This window comes from Lolium perenne, chromosome 1 (assembly GCF_019359855.2).
Source record: "Lolium perenne isolate Kyuss_39 chromosome 1, Kyuss_2.0, whole genome shotgun sequence".
Classification (NCBI taxonomy): domain Eukaryota; kingdom Viridiplantae; phylum Streptophyta; class Magnoliopsida; order Poales; family Poaceae; genus Lolium; species Lolium perenne.
The window spans coordinates 264,229,434-264,252,140 of record NC_067244.2 but is presented as its reverse complement, the minus strand read 5'-3'; the positions used below and the strand labels follow the sequence as shown (position 1 = coordinate 264,252,140).

Genomic DNA, 22,707 nt, shown 5'->3' with positions numbered 1-22,707 from the left:
ATTCGGGTATTGTGGACAATAATATTGAAATCAGGCCGAGCGTGATAACTAGTTATGTGAAATTGATTACAATTATATAACTCTTATTTGGGTGAGAGCAGCCACCGTGATATGGCAGCTATGACTATGTAGAAATAACTTGATTGCAATGGTAATAGTTGTTGTCAAGGGCGTTTTTTTTTGAAATGGGGGAAATATCGCCCCAGCTTCTGCATCCAAGGGATGCACACGGCTTTTTATTAGATTATTCACAACACCTTACAAGAGCAATACAAAAGATCAAACTGAAGCCACCTCGCTAAATCTACAGAGGGATGAAGGTGGTGACAATTCACCAACACACATCAACCAAAAACCAAATGCCTTCCCAGGCCGCCCAGTCAAGCGGACTCCCAGTCAAGCGGACTCCCAGCATACGCCAACGCGTACGCCAAAGTTGCTGCCGCCGTCTTCCTCGACTCCATCTTCAAGAGAGATCATCGCATCGACCATGACAGGCCTGCCATCGATGCCACCACGGCGCTAGACGACTCCACCATCCTGCGTGAGTCCATCACCCTGCATCCGTCCCGAGACACCACTACACCATGTCGCGGCGACTCGACGACGCCGACACAGCGAAAGCACGCCGCTCCACCTCAGCACCACCGCCATCCGTTGTCTGCTCAAAAAACGATGCCCCCAACAGGGAGAACGGCGTTGCGCGCCGCCATCGTCCGATCCGGGAGACCCCGGTCTAGGATTTCCCCCGGAGCAGCCCAGGCGAAGAAACGCAGGCTGCAGAGACAATGCCTTCAACAAGGTAACGACGAAGCACGCCGCCATCATCTGCCATGACCGAAGTCCGGTCGGCTTTCACCGGCAGCTGCGTCTCGCCATCGGGGGCTAGGCGACGGATCGCGAGATCCGCCCTGGCTAGCCACACAACTAGTCGATCTCCTCCGGCGAGAGACAAGACCACCACCGTGGTGCCACGGTCAGTGGTACCAGACGTCCGCCACCTGCCACCAGGTTGACGGCGTCACCGCCATCCAGGGCCGCCGCCCTTGGTGTCGTGGTCCCAAACCTTGAGGAGGAGCAGTGCAAGATCCGTCTCCATGACCACTGGCCCGGCGATGCCGAGGCTAGGACGAAAGGAGAGGATCGCGCCGCCAGGTTCTGGGTTTGCTACGCCGCCCCCACTACAAGGTTGAAGAACTCTGCCAACATGGAGTATATTTCAAATACCACCTACGTTGAGTAAAATCTATTTTTTTCGAAACATAATACATACGCGGACGCTCACAAATACGTGCATACACTCACCATATGAACGAACACCCTATCCCTATGAATCTCTCCAAGAGATTGGGACTGAGAGATGGATCCAACTGATCTTGAGATTGTCGAAGTCAAAACAATCGCCTCTCTATCGACAAGAACATCGCCTCCCAATGAAAAAATATCGACTTTTATGAGAAATCAAAGTGCTAAAGCTAAGATTTGATCTCTGATGTTAACAATCTAACCACGAGTTGCTTAACTTGGAGCTGACTACTAGAAGAAATATTGGATGAATATTTCTAACAGAAAGATGTAATATATGGTCCGGTGTGGTAGAAGCAAGAAATGGATTCAATTGAAGGCATGGTCGCTGAAGAGCTTGAACCGCCCGGCGTTGAGCACAAGTTTCCGAATGGAGGCGACGGCGCCAATGACCCCGACGCCCGTGAACACAACCATGATCATCAAATTGGTTATGTACACCAGCGACCTCCTAGGTGGAGACACGGCCATGTTGTACATGACGACTGGAATCACAAAGTCGAGAGGGATGAACCCCACGGACCCAATCACGCCCACAATGGCACCGAAGAACGGCAGTGCCGCCGCAACAAACGCGCAGAACGCCACATAGATGGTCCTCAACGCCAACCGCGGCATGAGGTTCCGCCGTGAGAACCTCCCTTGCGTCGGGTCCGCCAACATCTTCTCCATCACCTCATACGCCACTTGTGCGTACAACAACGCGATGGCAAGGAGCTGGAGGAGGACGAGCACAACGGCAAGGCCGAGAAGCCATGTCGGTGCTAGCGAGGGCCCCGTCTCAGGCATAAGGCTCTGCATGGCGTTGGACCGCACCGTCTTGCCAAAGGCCCAGTAGCCGGTGATGGCTGGTAGGTAGAAGGTGAAGGACGCTACCGAGTAGCAGATCACCAGCGCCTTCGCCATCTTCCCAGCCGCCGGTGGCGCTAGCGTGGCTTGAGATTGTCGAAGTCAAAACAATCGCCTCTCTATCGACAAGAACATCGCCTCCCAATGAAAAAATATCGACTTTTATGAGACATCAAAGTGCTAAAGCTAAGATTTGATCTCTGATGTTAACAATCTAACCACGAGTTGCTTAACTTGGAGCTGACTACTAGAAGAAATATTGGATGAATATTTCTAACGGAAAAAGATGTAATATAAGGGCCGGTGTGGTAGAAGCAAGAAATGGATTCAGTTGAAGGCATGGTCGCTGAAGAGCTTGAACCGCCCGGCGTTGAGCACAAGTTTCCGAATGGAGGCGACGTCGCCAATGACCCCGACGCCGGTGAACACAACCATGATCATCAAATTGGTTATGTACACCAGCGACCTCCTAGGTGGAGACACGGCCATGTTGTACATGACGACTGGAATCACAAAGTCGAGCGGGATGAACCCCACAGACCCAATCACGCCCACAATGGCACCGAAGAACGGCAGTGCCGCCGCAACAAACGCGCAAAACGCCACATAGATGGTCCTCAGCGCCAACCGCGGCATGAGGTTCCGCCGTGAGAACCTCCCTTGCGTCGGGTCCGCCAACATCTTCTCCATCACCTCGTACGCCACTTGTGCGTACAACAACGCGATGGCGAGGAGCTGGAGGAGGACGAGCACAACGGCGAGGCCGAGAAGCCATGTCGGTGCTAGCGAGGGCCCCGTCTCAGGCATAAAGCTTTGCATGGCGTTGGACCGCACCGTCTTGCCAAAGGCCCAGTAGCCGGTGATAAAGACTAAATTTTATACCATGAAAAAAATAGCAGTGGGAGCAGTATAATTTTGCAGTAAGCCTGGTAGTAACCTAAAATTGCATATTCGATGCAGATTTACGTGCGCAGATCATACTAACTAACTAATCAATCACCTTTCCTGAAAGAAAAAAAAACTAATCAATCACCTCTACACAGTTGGCGGCGAGCAAGATACTGCCGATGGTTGTCCCGGTGTTGATGGCAGTCTGCACGGCCACCACCAGGTAGAACGCCCATCCAGATCCTACCGAAAAAACACGCCGCTCATTGGTTAGTTAGTTCATGCAGTTACCATTTCGGTTCACAAACTCTCCTTATATTTCAAATTAACTTGACTTTGATCATCAATTTGAGTGCAAAATCTAGATCTCTCGACCTGCTCATCTTCCAATGAATCCTTATATAACCAGACCCAAATAGAGACAGAGGAAGAGTCTGTATGTATCACCTGGTAAATCGCTCGCTCGTGGCCGCAATCCATCATCCATCCGGCCATCTCGTCCTGGGTCACCGACCGCCATGACGGAGCTCCTCCTCTCCTCTCCTCGACAAGTAAAAGTCTAAGTCTAAGTCATAGTCACACGCGCTAACCACACGCGGTGTGTCACCACGGGCATGTACTTATAGAGGCCAAGAGGTTAGAGGGAAAAGAGAGGAAGCATGCTTTGAATCTTGAGGTGGGAGGTGATTAGATGAGATGGCATGACCGATCGAGATGAATAGAGAAGAAAACGAGGTGTGGTTATCTGTTGCTTGTGGGAAACGATGGGTCACTGTAATAACTGCTGCCTCAACTGATTTTGGGCTTCCCCTCCTAATTAGTTGCTAGTTGTTTCCATCCATGAATCGCTCTGTGTGTACTCGGTTTGATTCATCCGTTTTTCTGCAACTGTTTTTGTCTTGTTTCCTAACAGTACGGCTGGACTTCCCGCTCTGTTTCGATCCATGAATCGCTTTGATTCATCTATTTTTCTGCAACTGTTTTTGTCTTGTTTCCTAACAGTGCGGCTGGACATCCTGCTCTGTGTGTACTCGGTTTGTTCCCTAATGGGGTTGGTTATATATACTTGCTTTGCCTCAATCATTTCCTCTTTAATTATATGTTCGATTGCATGCATCTGGTAGGTTTCCTCTGGTCAATTGCATGCAAGCTACAAGCTCTAATCGATCAGGATAATTGAATTTTCCTGTAACATTCATCATGCCACACGTGAATAGGAATGAGCTAGAGAAATTCATAACACCGGCAATTTCTGAAACAAATATTCATCATAACATATAATTCCAACTTGAAGATGTAGCCATTTCTTTTCAAAATTTACTCATTGACTTGTTCAGTTTACAACATAGACACACGAGTAAACCTGGAGCGACTAAGCTACCAGGAGCAAAGTGAAAGCTTTTTAACACTTGAGTAAGCCTTCCGAGCTAATTATTGCAAGCCTGGAGCATAATCGCAGCCTCAAATTCCAGTCGCCGCAAGCACATTCACAAGCCGACTATCAGGGCACAAATATTACATGTTCCTTTCACTAGTTGCTTACCATTCAAAACAAGAGGAAACAAGCCTCAACTCAAATAATTGTAGCTGAACACACACGGTTGTTTATGCACAACTAGCAATGATCAACAAAAGATGGCACAGGTGAAACACAACCATCAACATACAGCCGCATATTGGCTTTTCTCACGTGTACAATGCAGGCTCACAAGTGATCTTGCAAATTTTCAACTACTCTGTCCTGCCTTCTCTCTCCCGTCCTCCATCCTTTTCGATGTCCTTGACAAGAAGAAAAAAAAAGAGTGGTCAGAACAACATATTTAGCAAAAATAAATTTACAAAGTTTCAACTTAATCGACAAACGAGATGGCAGCACTGCAAAGCTCAACCAAAAGAGGAAAAAAAATCTGCCACCTATTAGCATACCAGACATGCGAGCATGGTTTTAACCGACACAACAGTAGGAACTTGCATGGACTTAAAAATACCACAACATATATCAGTCCTAAACAGTTTCAAGATTTACCATGGCAGCCAGAGCGACAAAAAACTTCCAGAATAAGATGGCTTTACTACCCACAATAAACCAAACATTGTTTTCTCACAGAAGGTCCTGGATCAAGTGACATATGTATCAACTTTTTAAAATGGGATCTCGAGGACTACATGCACGGCAAAATCATATAGAGCAACGTAGCATCCACCTAACACCACTTCCCTAAAATGTTGAAAATAGTTAGAAGGCTCAATGACGTAGCAACTAACAAGTATGAGCAATACTAAAAATTCCAGAGAAATTCTGCAAGGGAAAACCAAGAAAGTCATCTTCCTATGACAATATAACTGGGACCGGTAAAAGAAATCTAGGTTGTTCACTCCTGTACCATACCACTTCAGTAAACAAAGTAATAAATAATTAAACATTCCATAGGCGGAGGTAGGTACCCAACACAGGAAGGATATGCTTACAGACATCAAGGAATGGCTTGGCGAGCACAACCCCGCTCTCTGACCTTCCAAACATGGAGTGGACATCGTTTCTTCCATCTCTCTGCCTGCAAGAACCAACAAATACATCAACACACGATACTCATGTACATTGATCTAACAATGGTCAATAAGTTGTTGAACGACACGGTGCTAAGGGATAAACAATAGTTGCTACCAATGCTCAATTCACAATATAAATATTGCTGGAAACAATCCAGCAATGATTGCGAGCCGACCAAGTACTCAGAGGTTGCACATTCACATGCTGCGTAGCCATGTGGAAACAACCTAGACCAACATGCATGTTCTTGGGTTGTCACGTGTACAAAACATGCTCACAAATGGCCTTGTAAACTGTCAAGTAATGTTGCCGTTCGCAATCTACATCCTCGCAAGGATGATTTCGTTTTGGATTTCAGATTCTTCACAGTGCCAAATACCATACCGCCTGAGACTATTTGCTGATGTACATGTTAAACCTGCAAAAAATCATTGCCAAGATTTGTAAATGATGCTGCCATACGATGTAACACAACCTAGTCCTACTACACATGTTAATTGCACAGAAATTAAGCAAAGACAAAATCATATAACCTATCATGGCAAATCAAGCTTGCCTCCTCAAGGTCCTTCATGTTGAATCCTGGCAGCCACATCTTAGAGACCAAAAAACCCTACAAACAAAGTAACATCAGGACAACAAGAGTATAAACCTTTTTTTCTTGGAATGCAATGAAGCCAAGTTCCACAACATCAATATTTAACAGATGACTTTGGCGATACAATAAATGACAGTCACCAACTAGAAGAAGAGTAGAACTTGATGCCTCCACCGGGAAATGATCCCGAGGCTTGCCAAGTTCTATTATTCTATAGCCCAGTAGCATTACCGTCTTTTATTGACTAATTTCTAAAAGGTAAGAAGGCAACAAGATCACTACAAATTGTAATTTCAGCCTTTGCCAAATTCGATATGACTTGTTTACTCCAAAAAATCAAACTAGCAGAGTACTACCTTATCAAAACTGCATCATATATGCGAGCAGCAGGACATAGTCCACAAATAGCATGTCATATATAGGTAATGTAATAGGAATATTGACTATGGAAAGTAAATGAAATGTTACCAAGATTCAGAGCAAATGAAATGCTATTTCTAGACAATATGTTACAAATATGCAGGTGTAAACAATAACTCACCAAAGTGCAGCATAAACCTTATAGTACGAAATGGAGTTAAAAGTAGTTCCTCTTGTCTTAATCCAAAAACAATTAGCTCCTTATTTTCTAACTATCTCCTTATTTTCTGATTGTTCTTCCTCTAGGAATATTCCCTTCATCCGCTAACCGCATAACAATAGTGCATTTCCCCTTTTAGGTACGATTTACATATCTTCTACGTCTATTTAGTTTCCCTGAGGGAGCTTATCTTTCTGGAAATCCCAGCTATAAGCTAGATCGTATAAATAGGGCATTAAGCAGCAATAACAGAGATAGCATCCAGGCTCCATCCATCCTTTAGCATCGCCTGACTCTCCTGGGCCTATCTAGAAGAGAGTAAGAAGTAAGAACTGTGGAGTGGCAATCACAATGAGTAGATGCCATCCAATCAACAAGCAAATTGATTCTTTATTTATTGAGGCATATTCCTTATTTAGATAGATACCCTGGTTTCCTCATGTTATTTTCTACAAATGAAAATATAGGCTGCCACTAAGTAGGTCCAATTTAGGACATTTTACTGGGCTTAATTCAATACTAAAACCATGTCTAACTAATTATTTATTTGCTGTTCATTTGTGCGTGCCATCTTAGTAGTTACTAGACAGTCTCATATTTCCATAACCATTTATTTCACAGTTCCTTCAGACTTCAATTACTTGAATGGTAAAGGAAAAAACCAAGTATATATAAAAACACCCAATCCAGCCAAGTATATTAAAAAAATATACAAGACTATCACAGTGTGTAAATATGCAGTGTTGATCAAAGGTAGACATTTTGAGGCATGTTTGGGCCTCTCCTTGCCCTATCTGGCCATTCCTCGAAAGCCATATGTACATATTTTCCTCTACATATTTGGGGCATGTTTCAAGGCAAAAGGTAGAACTAGAGTCTTACAACTCTTAATTCCAAAATTCAGGGTGCGCCAATGTATGGAGAATTTATCACATGATAATGACAGAGCACCCAAAAGAATGATTTCTTCGTCTGTCACACTCTACGTGAACATACACGGCGCAGTCGGAAATTAGGGACGAATCGAGAGATAAAAAAGAGACCTTCCGAGGGGAGTAGGAGACGTCCGGGTCAGAGAAGACAGGGGCAACATGTAACACCACCACCACAACAATACCGGAGGGTACCACTGCTACCATACAACATCACCTGAGTAAAGTAGAATCATAACAAGCATTAAAACACAGATGGAAGCCAAGCGGCTGAACTATCAAATAATTATTAGAGCAGCCCTATGCAGGCAGCCAATTTAAGCCTTAAATGCACAAGTGTAGTTATTATATTTTCAAGACAAGATTGTATCAAGCCACTCATCAATCAATTAACAATTTCCAAGATAAGATCGTATGAAGCCACTCATCAATCAATTAATAATTTCCAAGATAAGATTGTATCAAGCCACTCTTCAATCCATTAATAATTTCCAAGACAATATTGTATCAAGCCACTCTTTAATTCATTAATAATTTCCAAGACAAGAAAGGAATGCAAGGAATTGAGCATAGATGTGCATTATCGCTACAAAACATGTAAACTTACGGAAAACACCACATGAATGCATCCATATTTCTTGTGAAAGCCATAAATCCCAGTGGCGAACTATCAAAGCATTTCAGAATCAATGAATTGATCATACTTTTTATGCGAAATAGGTAATTAGCCGGGAGATAGACCCGCAATTCACATGTGAAGGTGCAGATGGAAAAGAACTAAGATGTGGTTTTCCTTGGCAAAAAAAGACAAGAAACATGCAAGTTTGAGCAACTTGTGTACATCTAGAGACACAACAGATTGACATTTGAAAGGGAAACCAAAGTATTATAAGAGCAGCCCCGGCCTAAAAGTACAAGTACGATAATTAATTATTTACAAGAAAGACAAGTTTGCGTCGAGCCACACTTCAGTTTCATTCATCCATAACCGTGAGAGCAAGCATACACTTGAATGAAACATGCATGGTAATAGTATGTAGTGAACCAAATTAACAAAGAATAGTGTCAGTGGTAACCTTGTAGTCTAGGACCTCAGAGAAGTGAGTGGCAGCCGCGGAGTGCCTCTCATTGCGGTGGCACGTGCGCCACCGTGCCTCCTCCCGGCTCCCTTCTAAAAACGTCTCCCACTTCACGCCTCCTGCTATATGCTTCGAACCTGAAAATACATGTTAATAAGCATAAACAAATAAGTAAAGGGCCATATACATGTTGTGAATACAACAGCTCACACTATTGCAGGTATAAATTATTTTTCAAATAATGCAAGAGAACAACTGCTTGTAAAACAATTTGCAATGCAAATCAGTTTGAGCGAAGGAATAAATGAGCTTCAAGAATAATACCCAAGAGTAATACCCATTTATGTCCAGAACATTTCAGAACTAAATCCTAGTAATCATTGCTCCAAGAATAATACCCATTCATGTCCAGAACATTTAAGTCAATACCAAAGTTAGAGAGGTTTTATGATGTCAACATACTCACAGCACACTGAATCAAGTACTCAAAATAACATGAATTAATCATATATTTTAGTTGCAAATATTAATCATGTAGTTTTTGGATACTGAACCTTAAATTTTACACCTGATCTAGATGAACTGGAATTAGGAAACAATATCTCAATTGGTGCTCAGAGGTATCAAACTTCGAAGTTCCAAAGCATACATCGGACAAATGAGGCGGAGTTGCAGATGATGAAGCAAAACATACCCTGGAACGGTTGGGAGGCGACCAGATCTGAGCAAGTTGTCGGGTTACCAACCGTCACAGCCTCTGGCCTCTCTTTCAGTGTTGCGTCTCCCAAACCTCATGTCATCTCCAGGTTTCCCGGAGGCGATTGGTCAAGTGCCTGAGAGCTCATGCGGCCCGACATCTCCAGGATTAGGACTAGAAACTCCATTAGCGCCAGCTGTTTCGATACAAAATATATTAGTAAGTGGTTCAGAAAATAAAGAATAGATCATTATCAAGGTAATAAAATAGAGATGGTTAATAGTGTTCATAAGAAATACTACAACTATGTTTGCACATGAGAACATTCACCAAATTAGCCAAATTCAATTAGTGTCACAAAATTATCAATATAAGCGATAATATATATACATACACAAAATAAAATACATTTATTAGCACTGACTCTAGTATGACTGCTCTTTTGTTCAGATGAGATGCAGAACCACGCAACTAGTAAGCACGAGAACGACAAGATGGTTAATTATGCCACAAAAATTGCTTACATGAGCACACTTGCTGTTCCAGTACAAACAATGGTACTAAGTGGTTCTGAAAATGTAGAATAGTTCATTAAGGTAACAAAAACAGAGATGTCTAATAATATACAAAAGAAATGCTATAGATTATCTCGCCGTTTAAGAATATATGGAAAGGACACTCTCAAACATTTTATAAGGAACTAGCTACATAGGCAAACTTTGAGCTTCCATCACATTGCAAACCGACAAAAGAAGAGGATGCATTTCTGCTGCCAAAAATAGAAATAAATGGATACCATCAGGAAAAAGTTTTTTCAAGCTATAGTAAAATCTTTGCGAAAATTAACAAACATTCTCGTACTTGCTGAGTTTGGATTCAGCCTTGGAAAACATCTTCATACTCGATATGTACCTGGGGAAATTTCAGTTGCAACCCAACTTGCAACTGGAAAAAAATCCCAGTTTCAACCCGACTTGCAACTAGGGAGAAACTCAATTGCAAGTAAACTTGCTAAAACTGGAAAAAGGAGAATAAGTGAGCAGTAAGAATTGGAACCTCCACATAAAATAAAGTAAAAAAAACTACTACATTACATCATATGATCACTATTGTAGAGGACTTGTTCCACTGAAAAACATTTTGGCACATTTTGCCATAACAAAAATAAAATGTGTTCAACGACCCAATAAATTTGCTTTAATCAAACAACAACAAAAATGATAAAAGAAACTAGAAAGGGAAGAAAACAAGAGAAAACCACGATAAGAAACAATACGCAGGCCAAAAATACAAATCCCAACTAGCGAAAAGCCTGTAATAAAAAAATAGAGAAAACGAGAGGGAAAACAAAACCTGCGAAACAAACCCGAGGACCAAACAATGAAGCCCAATAAGCTAGAAGACTGTCTGCGCCACTAAACATGCCGAAGACAACCGACCCGGATAAAAACCAAATCCTAATCCAACAATATAGGATATGACTAAACCCCAGCCAGAGAACTAGCAATTCCCATAAGAAAAAAGACTAATTGAGTATCAAATGGAGAAACAAATCAGGCTGCTGCTTTTTTAGCCTGCAATTTCTATTAGCCTCTTCTTGAAATGCTTAATGATTACATCTTTTGCTGTCTATCTAAGAACACATAAATGTTTCTTTTCCTAGTACAAAAGAAAGCACTCAGACTTTTGTTGCCTGTAGTGGATGGATACGAGAGTGAACACAAATCAAGAGAGGACACAAATCAAATGAAGCTCAAATTTAAATATGTGTGATTCTAATAGTTGAAAGCACACATGGGAAAAACACGTGGCAAGCAGCTAAACAACCTGATGATAAATAAGACACAAGGCTTCAATTCTAGCACTACACATGGGTCATGTAGTTACCACGATTGAAGCATACATACAGTTCCTAGGTGCCAATTTTCATAAAGTTCTGCGCTCATTTGAGAATACAGAGTAGTTGCTCCAATCACAATCTGCTACTGGTAGAACTCCACTGAATAGTACTATTCGGCCTCATCGGCTCCGTGCCACACCCCCGCCTCCATAGACACCAATGCTCGATCCTTTGCTTGAAAACCAATGGAACAACTTAACACACATAAATCATATGACACCAACAGAAATAAAAGGCAAACAAGGCCAACATAGATCATACGATGAAGAAAGGCAGCAGCCATGGCTTTGGATCATCAGCTAGGTCGGGCATGAGGTGCTCGCACGCCCCTCTCGACAATTGGTCCAAGGAATGCCCGAGCAGGAGGGCACGTGGCATGGCAATGGCGGCATGGAGAATGCCATTGTTGTCACCACCTGCCAGTGAGTTGCACAACTCCTCCCGCCCTCTTTCTCTCCCTAATCAACTCTATGTGAGTGTTGTTGCTGGTGGTGAAACTACCACTTTGTCGTCTCTATACAATTAGCACACATTAGCATACTAAATTCATTTCCATCGCAGAAAAAGAACATACTGAATCTGATTATTGGAGAAACTGAACACCCAATGCTTTCCAGTGAATATTGTTATATAGAAACAAAGATAGCAACAAATATGAAGGGATAGTTACCAAGAAAGTTATGATCCAGGTATGTACATAACAAATGTAACAAGAGCAATGATTTCATAACGCTAAAAAGAAGAAACCAACCAGTAATTACTCCAATAATCAGTAAAACTCTCAATCTCTCTTAGATATCGTAGGTGTGTACTTCATTAGTAAGATTCGTTTTCTCTTGGACTAAAAATGCTAATTAGGGTAGGGCATTCCGTACATAAAGAACTTGATATAACTCAACTCTAGATCAATCAAAATATCAACACAATTATGATCAGCTTCAGAGTAAAGACTGCTACAATAAAAGGAGTCCATCACTGCTACAATAAAAGGAGTCCATCACTTATAAGTAAGTTTTTTGCCACCAAATTCTAGAATCTCCGGACTGGGAGCAATGGGAAGTTGGCAAAATCATCTCAGAAATACCTTCCAACCTAGCTTATGCATTATACATAGACGTAGCCTGCCAAACCAATCTATTCTGACCCCATGTAGCAGAATCAAGTTTCAGACCTATCTTTGTTTCTGGCAACATGACATCACATGGAAAAATAGTGTATCTAGATGGTGACATTCAAGAAACAGAAACACCGGCGACTGCCAATCGATGCTAAAATGTGAAATGTGGTCTTCCATTGCATTCCGGGATACACACGGGTACATTCAGGAATGGACTATCCTATAGACGCAAAGAATCTGAAGTTACCTAGGAATGAATATCAACTGATATCGTTAGTATGTAGCAGCTAGATCCGCACATTAAGCGTGAACGAACACTCCTCCATGCGAGTTGTTGCATCAAGTTGTACTGTACCAGTGCCTTATGCATGTGTACGCACACATGTTTGGGATGGATGCATGATTTATACTGGTGGGTAATTAAGCTAGTTAGATAGTGATGGATCGTGAGCAGCTTGTAATAACATACTGAATAGAAAGAAACAGAAAAACAAGATCGATCTAATCTGGTAGCTCCCTAGGTTCACGTTAGGAGAAGAATGAATTGCATCGACGCCATGGTAATCATGCAACCAAATTTATGCACAACCAATCCTTCTTTTCTTCTCCCCCTCTTTTGAATCCATCGGACACTTACAAAAACACCAGGATTTGACGATCAGCTGAAGAACCACGCCTCCATTTGAATCCATCGTTTGCCTACTAGCTTTCCACACCATCGGGTACTAGAAATTCTCTGTTGGAAAAAAATCTGCTTAGTTTACTAAACCTTGGGAACAGGAACAAGAGAACGAAGATGTAACATAATCCATTCAAGATTGTTTAAAGTTAAGATTTATGCATTATTATTTCTTGAACAGACACTTCATCAAGTCGTTAATATGAAATAAAGTATTGAAGTACGTACTTCAAAAAATCATCACCTAGGACTTCAAAGCGTCCCAAAGAGAACCTCTGCAAACACCTATCAGTGGCAAATGCTGAAAGTATCTGAAATAGATCAACATTAGTTGCAGCATGGACAAGCAAATTCAAACTAGAAGTTCAACATATGTACTTGCTGTATCGCTATTTTCTGAAATTGCCGTATCCTGTATCGCTGTACCCGTGTCGCCATATTGGTCCCGCCGTATCGGTGCTTCACGTACACAATAACAGATCAGTAATCATATGGAGCATCCTCGTCAAAACTGATTGCAAATCTTTGATGTTTCCTTATACTTCCTAAAAGTAGAATTACAGTTAGCAAACTCAAACACCTACTACACATAGCGAACTCAAGAGACTATCTACGGATCTGAATGACAGATTCATTCATCAATAAGACAAGCTATAGAACTGAAGTCGAACTGCAACTGCACTGTCACGGAAGATACACAATAGGCAGATCATTCATACAGATTGAAAGTGTGGTTGAGTAGTGCTCTTACTCTGCAACGAGCTGCTGCTGCTGCAATCAAATCCCTGTAGGGGAGTAGTAGTAGTAGAGTCGATACTGCACCATTTTGATCCCTTTGAACACCTGGAATAGACACCCGTGTGTCAAATTCTTGAAGCAAATAGACGGATAAACACTTAAACAGGGCAAACCGCAGGCCGGAGTTGGGAGCGTGCTGCTACCTGGGTTTCGACCCCGAGGACGTCGAGAAGCATGACGTTGGCGCTCTCGCCCACCGGGGAACTTGCTCGGCCGTGCTTGGAGATGGCTCAATCTGAGCACCAGCGTCGCGTCTGACGGCCAAGGCACCGCCCACCGGAGGAGCACGCGCAAGACGTGATCTTGGACGGCTAGGGTTCGTCGGCCGGCAGCGTGGCGAATCGACGGTTCCCGGCTATGAAATCGATGAAGGAGGAGGAGGTGGCGTCGGGAGGGTGGTCTGGAACACGTGGGGTCACCGGGGATAGCGTGAGCCGGCCGGCGACGGTGGCGCAAAGGAGGATCGCACCCCGAGAAAAGAGAAGAGGGAGGAGGTGGTGTCGCTTGGTTGCCTTCTGGGACGAGATGATGGTCTGCGGGGTTTTCGGGTTAACTTTGAATTGAAATGCTGAAAAGAGTTTCCCCGTCTCCAGATTTTACTTTTGGGTTCCCTCGAAAACAAGATTTTTACTTTACTGCGCTACGGCTGGGCGTGAGCTTCGATCCCACCTTAGAATTTGTGCTCAAACTATTAAAAAATAGGAGTAATTAATTATTTTCATAGGCTTCATTAATCATTATGCATGCCATGTAGTACGTGCTCTATAGACAAACGAATACATAGTACATGCACACGTCCTTCGTGCCATTCTCAATAGCACTCACACTCGTCTGGACTACAGAATGGGTAGCTTAGGGCATCTCCAACCGCGCGACCCAAATCGCGCCCGCGCGTCCGTTTGGGTCGAGCCGGACAAAAACGCGGCCCAACGCGGGGACACATCGCAAAAGCGGACGGCCGCGGAGTCCAGAACGACGCAAATCCGGCCCAAATCTGGTCCGGGTTTGCGTGGCCGCGGATGTCACGCGGCGTCCTCGCGTGTCCGCCTCGTCCGCGTGGCTGGCCCACCTGTCGGTGCCCCAGTCCTATTAAATGTGGACTGGGGAAGGGGACTGTCCCTATCCCGTCCCAACTCTCTCCACTCCGGCCGCACGCGCGAGCTCGAAGCTTCCGCGCCGCCATGGCCCCGAAGCGCGAGTTCGAGCCGTCCGCCAACGACCACGAGGCCGGCAGCAGCCGGCCAGCCGCGCCGCCGGCGTTCGCAATGGGGCCACCGGCGACGCCCAGACGCGACCGGATCTACGTCACCGTAGCGGTGGCGCAGATGTTCTGGGACGCCGGCGTCCCAATGCCGTGGGGGGACGTTCACCTCCCCCACGGCTGGCACCCGAGCCCGGATCGGGTTCCGGTGCCGCCCATCCCGACGTCCGGCCGCGCCCGCGTCGCGGAGATCCGGAGGCGCCGCGCGCAGCTGCCGGTGGACCTCCGGGATGACCCCGCGTACGGCGACGCAAGTCCCAACTGGGACTTGTGGTTCGAGATGGAGCACGATGCGCGTCGGCACACGTGCTTCACGTCGGCGACGGCGCGGCCTCGCGCGCAGCCGCGCACACCCGCAAGGCGGGCAGGCCGCCGCCCGGCGGGCTGTACATCGACGAGCCCCAGCCGCAGCCCCTGCCGCAGGCCCAGCAGCAGGAGGACGAGGACGACCCGGAGCTGCAGGCGGCGCTCACGGCGTCCCGCGAGCAGTGCGACCTCGACGAGCTGGCCAAATGGCCGCACCTCGCCGAGACGCTGCGAGCCTTCGCGCTGGAGGAGGCGGCCAGGAAGGCCCAGGAGGACGCCCAGGCGGAGGCGTGGGCCTTCCTCGAGCTGGCTAGTTGACATTGTCCCTCCTTTTTTACCCTTCTAGTGGTGCCTTCTTGAGGTGGAGGTCGGTCTACTTGTGTGGGACGTAGTCGATGATCCCTCCATGAAAAACGGCGTTTAGAAATATAATAGATGTGGTAGGGGAAGAATGAGCACACTCGGGTGTAGCATGTTGGGGTGTGGCCTGCACTAGCAGGATATCGAGGACGTCAATCCGACAGCATATCGGGGAGGTGGTTGAGGAAATCGCCGGTAGGGGCTCCCCATGAACGACGGCAACATGCCGTACGCCGGGGAAGTTTCCGATAGGGGATCCCCATGAACGACGACATTAGAAGGTCCGGGGGGCGACCAACTGCTCGTCCTCCACGCCTCCCCTCAATGGATGGGTTGGGTGGTGGGTCGGGCGGGCTGAAGATCGATGGCTCTACACACCATTTAGTCGGTTGAGAAGGAGGATGTGGTGTCGGTGAGGGGCTCAACAATGCGAGGCCTCGCCGGAGCTAGCCGAAATCAGGAAACAACTATGGCGGCGCTAGGAGGAGATTGATGTGCTGGTGCTACTGAGAAGTGAGGACGCGAGCGAGTATAGAGTCGAACCCGTGTGTGTGTTTTGTGCGTTTCCCATACCGTTGTTCCTTTGATGGGGCGTTGGTTCATGTTGGGATGTGGCTTGCACCGGCAGGATGTCACGGACGTCAGTGCTAGCAGTATCTCGATGAGGTGGTCGAGGAAGTCACCGAAAATGATCTCACCATGAACGGCGGTAGTAGAAGGTCGGGGAGGCGACCAACTGCTCGTCCCCCTGCATGTCTTGCGCCAGCGTGAGCTTCTGCTGGCCTCGTTCCTCCCATCGGTCGTGGCCCTCACCAAGCTTCACCATCACGTCGCCATGCTTGCTCCCACCGGAGAAGGGGATTCTGATGTGGGGCAGAAGGGCGGCGTTGGGAGCCCGTTGGGAGCCCGGTCGGTGTGCTTTTCAGCGGGCTGCATAGGGAATTGGGTAGCCAAAATCGAGCGCTGGGTTAGCACTAGCGGAGCTCCAGCCAAATTGTTGGATGGGCCAGCCCAAAGAAGAGACTAATTTTTCTCTTGTCTCTTTGGTGTTTTGGACTGAGGTGTGCGGGCCACAGCCCAGTTTGACACAACAGAGCTCCGCCATTGCAGGCTAGGGTTCGTCGGACGGGCTACAGATCGACGCGGTTCTACGCCTTGTAGTCGTTGGTGTCGGTGAGGGGGCTCAGCAGCTTTAGGCCTTGCCGGAACTGGCCGAAATCAGACAACGATGTTGGCATCGCTAGGACGGAAATGGGGGTGGTGGTACACGTGAGGAGTGAGAACGGGAGGAGGGCAGAGTCGAAATCGTGTTTTTTTTTATTATCTCCGTAGCGTTGTTCCTTTGATTCCGTGTCGTAACAGAAGACTGCGATCGTTCCATTTCAAAGTAAATTAAGAAAAAGAAAATCGACCGTTCATGTCCTGTTGTGTGGGACGGTCAGGGCACATTGATTCGGACTAGTCATGATCGACGCGCACGCGTTGGAGTTTGGTACTAGTACGTGTAGCCTTGGTTAATTAGGTGCAAAAGTGAAGCGGCCGGGCGGGGTGGATGGATCGATCAGCTGTGGTGGTGGTGGAGCACCGAGCACGTACACAAGGCAGGCACGCACGCACGGTCGAACCAGAAGTGCCAAGCAAATTCCGAATGATTCATAAACAGAGAACAAACAGAGCAAAACCATTAATCAAGTCCTTGTTTGGTGGAGCCAAACAGGTGGTGGCATTTTCTGGAGAGAGAAAAAGACCCTCGCACCGTACTATGTGCCGAATATTGTTGGGTCGTCATCGCAACCAATCCGCACGAACGCCAATTTCCAAGCGCGCGTTGCGCGAATTATAATGGAGAAAGAATCGGTAAGAGTAGTCGTTTTCTTTTCGTTTCTTACATTTTCTTTTCTTTTTCTCTTGGAGATAAGAAACCTGCCTGCATTCAAGTTGCAGCAAGGAGTGCTCGAATCAATTGATGTCATCCCTTCGGGCGAGTGCATGTGTTAAGTGCCTCCGAAGGTCGGCAACCCCGTGCCGGTTCTTTCGCGTGGGGCGTCGATCGGCTCCTCGCTCCACGTCGAATGAAATCCCGAGGACCCGCTTGGCAGCCGCAGCATAAGCATTGGCCATGCGGGTCAAACAAGTGATGTCATTCTATGGTGGCTCCACTTTCGAGGGCGCTGGAGATTAATGCTGCAACCGCCCACCAACCTCCGACCACGCAAAATAAATGCCCTAGCCATGCATGTCGGCCTTGATGCACACCACCACTTCCACGCATGTCTCTGGGTATAAAACAGGGTGATTTGGCACCAGCTCCTTCTCACACAAACCTTAGCGCCGCCCTCCACCTTCTCTCTCTCACGCAATCCATGGCATGTTCTAGGGGCCACGGTCGCGGCCGAGGCCACTGAGGCCGCTAAGGCAGGGGCTACGGTGTAGGATCCCCACCGTATGAACACTTGTCGTCGCTGAAGGAGGAGGATATGGGTTGCTTCCATGACAAGTTATTTGAGTTTGTCGTCCTCATCAACGAGGACTCTTTCGGCCCAAAGAGGCTCCCGAAGAAGTTCATGCAATTTCTGGCCGGTCGGGATGCACCTGTGGGAGCAAGCTGCGTTTTTTTTTTTTTTTTGCTTTTGTCATGCATGTCGAGGTCCTATTCGACGGCGAAGGCTAGATGTTTGTCCACATTTGTTGGGAGAATTTCGGCCCGCGCCCAGAACCTGGAGGTCGGCTGCTTGGTGAACTTCTTGTGGGAAGGCGATGACGACACATCATGTCGCATGCACTACGATAGCATCAATAGAGACGATGATCAGAAGCCTATGGTTTAGGTTTTTGGATGCTCATTCATTGTAGTGAAGATGGCGAGGGCGAGAAGAAGGCTCTAGTGCAGGTTTCTAGAAGCTCTTCCTTTGAAGCGACGAAGGGAATGACCAACAACATGTACATACTAAAAAATATATGAGTTGCCTGCTAGGTTGTACTTCGTTAATTTTGAACTTGTGTCTAAATAATTCTTGAGATAAGGATGTAGTACTGTAGTATGTAGAGCGTCTCGTTTTTATGTAAAGAAAACTGAGTAGGAGTATAGTAGTATTTATTTATTGTTGAAGCAAACAAATTGGAGTACTGCTTGGGCATGCGCGAAATTAATAGTGGTTAATTAGGTGCAAATTAAGTGAAGTGGGGGATGGATGAGTTGTGGTGGATCGGAGCAACCGAATGATGCGCGTTCCCATGGAAGAAAGTAGAGAGAAAACCCATTAATGAATTAATTAATTTCGTATTTTGCACACGGCGGAGCCAAACAGCACTGTACACGTTTCGCGTCATCAGAATCAGCTCGCATGCACCAGAATCGAAGCGCGCGCGCCCGGGAAGAAGAAGAAAAAAAAAAAAAAAAAAAAAGGAGTCCACTTAATTGTGAGGCGTGATGGCAGCCAGGGTGACACACACACACTACGTAGTAGTAGTACTACCATAGGCGTGTGTAGAGTAGGGTGGAGTGGTACTACTAGTAGCTGACTAATTGTGAGTCGTAGAGCGGAATTAATGAATCAACGACACGGCCACGTACGTGAAGGAAGTAGTAGCTCACGACGCTAGATCATTCATGGAGACTATATAGAGGTAGTACGTGATGGAGAGTAGCAGATAGTAGATATATGCGGCCGGCCGGGCATGTACGTGTTAATTAGTTACTCCCTCCGGATTAGATTAATTTACAGGCCGGGTGCATGAAAAATTGCTTGAACCAAAGAAATCGTTGATTGGAAGAATAAAACGTACAGTACTACTAGACTAGACTATTGTGGCTGATTCTGCCGTTTAATTGGAGAGTCCAAACACGATTGGCCTTAGGCCCACCCATTACTCAGCGCATCCAAACTGAATTGCCCACCTTTTCCTCCGTTTCACACTTGCATGCGCATAAAAGCGGAAATGGAGAGACTGCGGCCGGCTGCTAATTAATTAATTCCATGCCAGGCGCGCCGGTTAATCCGATCGATCTAGAGGGAGCGGAATACGCACGCACGAGGTGTCACGCCGACGTGTGGTGTGGGCGCTTTTTGGTTCCAGGCTTTTTGGTCAACCAAACGAGCGCGCGCGCGCGAATGGACCTGCAAACAGGCTGCGAGCTAGGGACTCTTGGGCGCGCACCCGCCCCCTGTGTTCGTACGTCCTCCGTCCAGCCTTAACAGGCTGCACCCGCCCCTGTGTTCGTACGTCCTCCGTCCAGCCTTAACTTCATGTACGGACGCGCGCGATTGCATTACACGACCCTAACATAGTTTCAAATTCAGTCAACGACGTGACCGCTAAACGGCTTGAACTGCCCGGCGTCGAGCACGAGCTTCCTCACGGACGCGACGGCGCCAATGACCCCGACGGCAGTAAACACGAAGACGATCACCACATGGGCTACATACACCAGGGACCTCTTAGGCGGGGCGAGCGCCACGTTGTACATGACGACGGGGAGCACAAAGTCGAGCGGGATGAACCCGACGGCACCGACCACGCCAACGATATCGCCAAAGAACGGCAGCGCCGCCGCCACGAACGCGCACGCCGCCACGTACCCGGTCCGCAGCGCCACGCGCGGCACCAGGTTCCGCCGCGAGAACCTCCCGTGGGCCGCGTCCGCCGACCTCTTCTCCATGATCTCGTACGCCACCTGCGAGTACACCAGCGCGATGGCCAGAAGCTGGAGGAGGACGAGCACCACCGAGAGGCCGAGCAGCCACGTCGGCGCCAGCGAGGGCCCCTCGTCCGGCATCAGGCTCTGCAGGGCGTTGGACTGCACCGCGTTGCCGAAGGCCCAGTAGCCGGAGATGGCCGATAGGTAGAATGTGAAGAAGGCCACGGCGTAGCACATCGTCAGCGCCTTCACCATCTTCCCGGCCGCCGGTGGCGCCAGCGTGGCCTGGATCTCCGGTAGGATGCCGTTGCCGAACACGGTGGCTAGGATGGAGATGGAGAGGAATGCGTCGAAGGTCTTCCCGGAGTTGGACGGACTCAATGAGTAATCCTTCACAGGAGCGTCGCTCGACATGCCTATCAAAAATCAAGATTTAACATCGACCCGATATTTCTTTCTATCTTTTTTAGGAAGCACCAAGTATTGCCATCGTCATTGTGAATGTGTACCTGCCCGGATGCAAGCGCCGGAGACGAGGATAGTGTAGCCGAAGCAGAGGAGCAGTGAGCCGAGGTTGATGTAGCGCAGCGAGTGGAACGACGGCATCTGCGAGAACAGAGCCAGCACGACGGCGACGATCATGATGAAATGGTACAGCTTCAACGGGCCATCTGGCGTCAGACTCGAGTACATAATCTGCGAAAGAAAGATCGCATAAATACGGCGGGCCAATTAAGCTAGCAGCCTTGGACTCTGGGTACATGTCCCATATGTTTGGAAAAGTTACAAATGGATGCCAAATTAAGTTCATAGGACCTAATTTCTAAGGAACTACGGAGTACGTACATATGAGTTTCTGAAAATTAAACCATGTGTGGTTAAGTATGTCTGTACCTGCAGGCAGTTGCCGGCGATCAAGATGCTGCCGATGGTGATCCCGGCGTTGATTATAGTCTGCACGGTGACAACCAGGTAGAACACCCACCCAGATCCTACCAAGATACACAGTATACAATCTTAATCACCGCGGATTAACCATGCTGCTAAATTAATCGGCACATATATTAATTAGTACTACACAATAGTTATGGTATGGTACATACCGAGCACATCGGCGGCGAGCTCCCGGAAGCGGATGTGGCGGCGGCCGGCGGCCTCGCAGTGGTCGAGCACCCTGGACATGAGGTAGTAGGTGTAGAAGGTCACGGCGGCGACTGCGGTGAGCGCCGTGAGGCCCACGCCCCAGCCCATTCCCCGGAGCGCGTACGGCAGCGTCAGCACCGTCGGCCCGACCATGGCCGTCGTGAGGTGGAACCCCGCGTGCCACCACGTCCCCTTGGACTCCAGCACGAACGCCGCCCCGGCGTCGCCCGCCTCCGCAGCCGCCGCCGCCGCCGCCTTGTGGTCGCCGGCATAGGAGCAGGAGCCGGCGTAGGAAGAGGTGGGCGTGCCGTGCCCGCTCGCCGGCGAGACGAGGAACGGGGTCAATCCGGTGTGGGTGTGGCCGGCCATGGGATCGATTCTTGGTTCCTGGTCGATCAGCTTTGCACCATGCGTATATGTATGGAGTGCAATTAAGAGCGCGATTAATGGCTGCCAGGGATCTGGGAGGTGGAGATCATCCTGTATTCTTGCCGGATTGCAATACTACGTAGGCTGGCCGATCGACGGAAGCTTTGACCTTGCAGCGAGCTAGGCAACTCGCCGAAGCAGATCCAGCACTAGATACCAACCGTCTGATAAAAGTCAACACGCCGAAGCTTGTTCTTTCTTTTCAATGAGAAGAAACTGATAACTCGCCGGCTCCGTTATTATTAGATACACTGCTCCTGGCTGCGGGGCTGTGTGCCACACAAACTCAGCTGACGTCATCTGCTTATCTTTTTCTTGTTTGTTTCCTGGCTATTTAAAATTTTCATTTGACGTAGTGGCGTATGTATAACTAGCTCTATTTTGGACATATTCATTTCGGCTCACGGATGCATATGAACCCACTATGTGGAAACACATTTTAAAGTATTAAAAAATTATGAAATAATATTGTGCATGTATATCTAGACATTCTATGTTGGTACACAAGTTTTTTGGAAAAAAATAATATTTTTTTCGTTCCATGTAAAAAAGATAAATTTTAATGTTCAAAACATGAATATTCATAGGACATTTTT

The 22,707-nt window shown here is 47.1% G+C and overlaps 2 protein-coding genes across 2 annotated transcripts; both read right to left on the bottom strand.

Annotated features, from left to right (window-relative positions):
* Nucleotides 1–1,614: 1,614 nt before the first annotated feature.
* LOC127340299 (probable GABA transporter 2) lies at nucleotides 1,615–3,562 on the bottom strand. Its single transcript, XM_051366072.2, has 4 exons — nucleotides 3,490–3,562; nucleotides 3,217–3,285; nucleotides 2,502–3,023; nucleotides 1,615–2,240 (listed from the first exon to the last, which is right to left on the bottom strand). The coding sequence occupies exons 1-4, from the start codon at nucleotides 3,560–3,562 to the stop codon at nucleotides 1,615–1,617; spliced, it is 1,290 nt and encodes a 429-aa protein (XP_051222032.1).
* A 16,603-nt stretch (nucleotides 3,563–20,165) lies between these two features.
* Nucleotides 20,166–22,325, bottom strand: LOC127327820 (probable GABA transporter 2). Its single transcript, XM_051354619.2, has 4 exons — nucleotides 21,643–22,325; nucleotides 21,434–21,531; nucleotides 21,049–21,235; nucleotides 20,166–20,955 (listed from the first exon to the last, which is right to left on the bottom strand). The coding sequence occupies exons 1-4, from the start codon at nucleotides 22,049–22,051 to the stop codon at nucleotides 20,198–20,200; spliced, it is 1,452 nt and encodes a 483-aa protein (XP_051210579.1). The 5' UTR covers nucleotides 22,052–22,325; the 3' UTR covers nucleotides 20,166–20,197.
* Between the last annotated feature and the right edge of the window lie 382 nt (nucleotides 22,326–22,707).

Excerpts from the sequence above, each read along its gene's own strand:
- LOC127340299 (XM_051366072.2), bottom strand. The coding sequence starts at position 3,562 with ATGGCGGTCGGTGACCCAGGACGAGATGGCCGGATGGATGATGGATTG. Across the intron at positions 3,024-3,216 it reads CACCGGGACAACCATCGGCA|TCTTTATCACCGGCTACTGG; the intron begins GTATCTTGCTCG and ends TATAAAATTTAG. Across the intron at positions 2,241-2,501 it reads CGGGCGGTTCAAGCTCTTCA|CCACGCTAGCGCCACCGGCG; the intron begins GCGACCATGCCT and ends GACAATCTCAAG.
- LOC127327820 (XM_051354619.2), bottom strand. The coding sequence starts at position 22,051 with ATGGCCGGCCACACCCACACCGGATTGACCCCGTTCCTCGTCTCGCCG. Across the intron at positions 21,236-21,433 it reads TCGCCGGCAACTGCCTGCAG|ATTATGTACTCGAGTCTGAC; the intron begins GTACAGACATAC and ends TTTCTTTCGCAG. Across the intron at positions 20,956-21,048 it reads CGGCGCTTGCATCCGGGCAG|GCATGTCGAGCGACGCTCCT; the intron begins GTACACATTCAC and ends GATTTTTGATAG.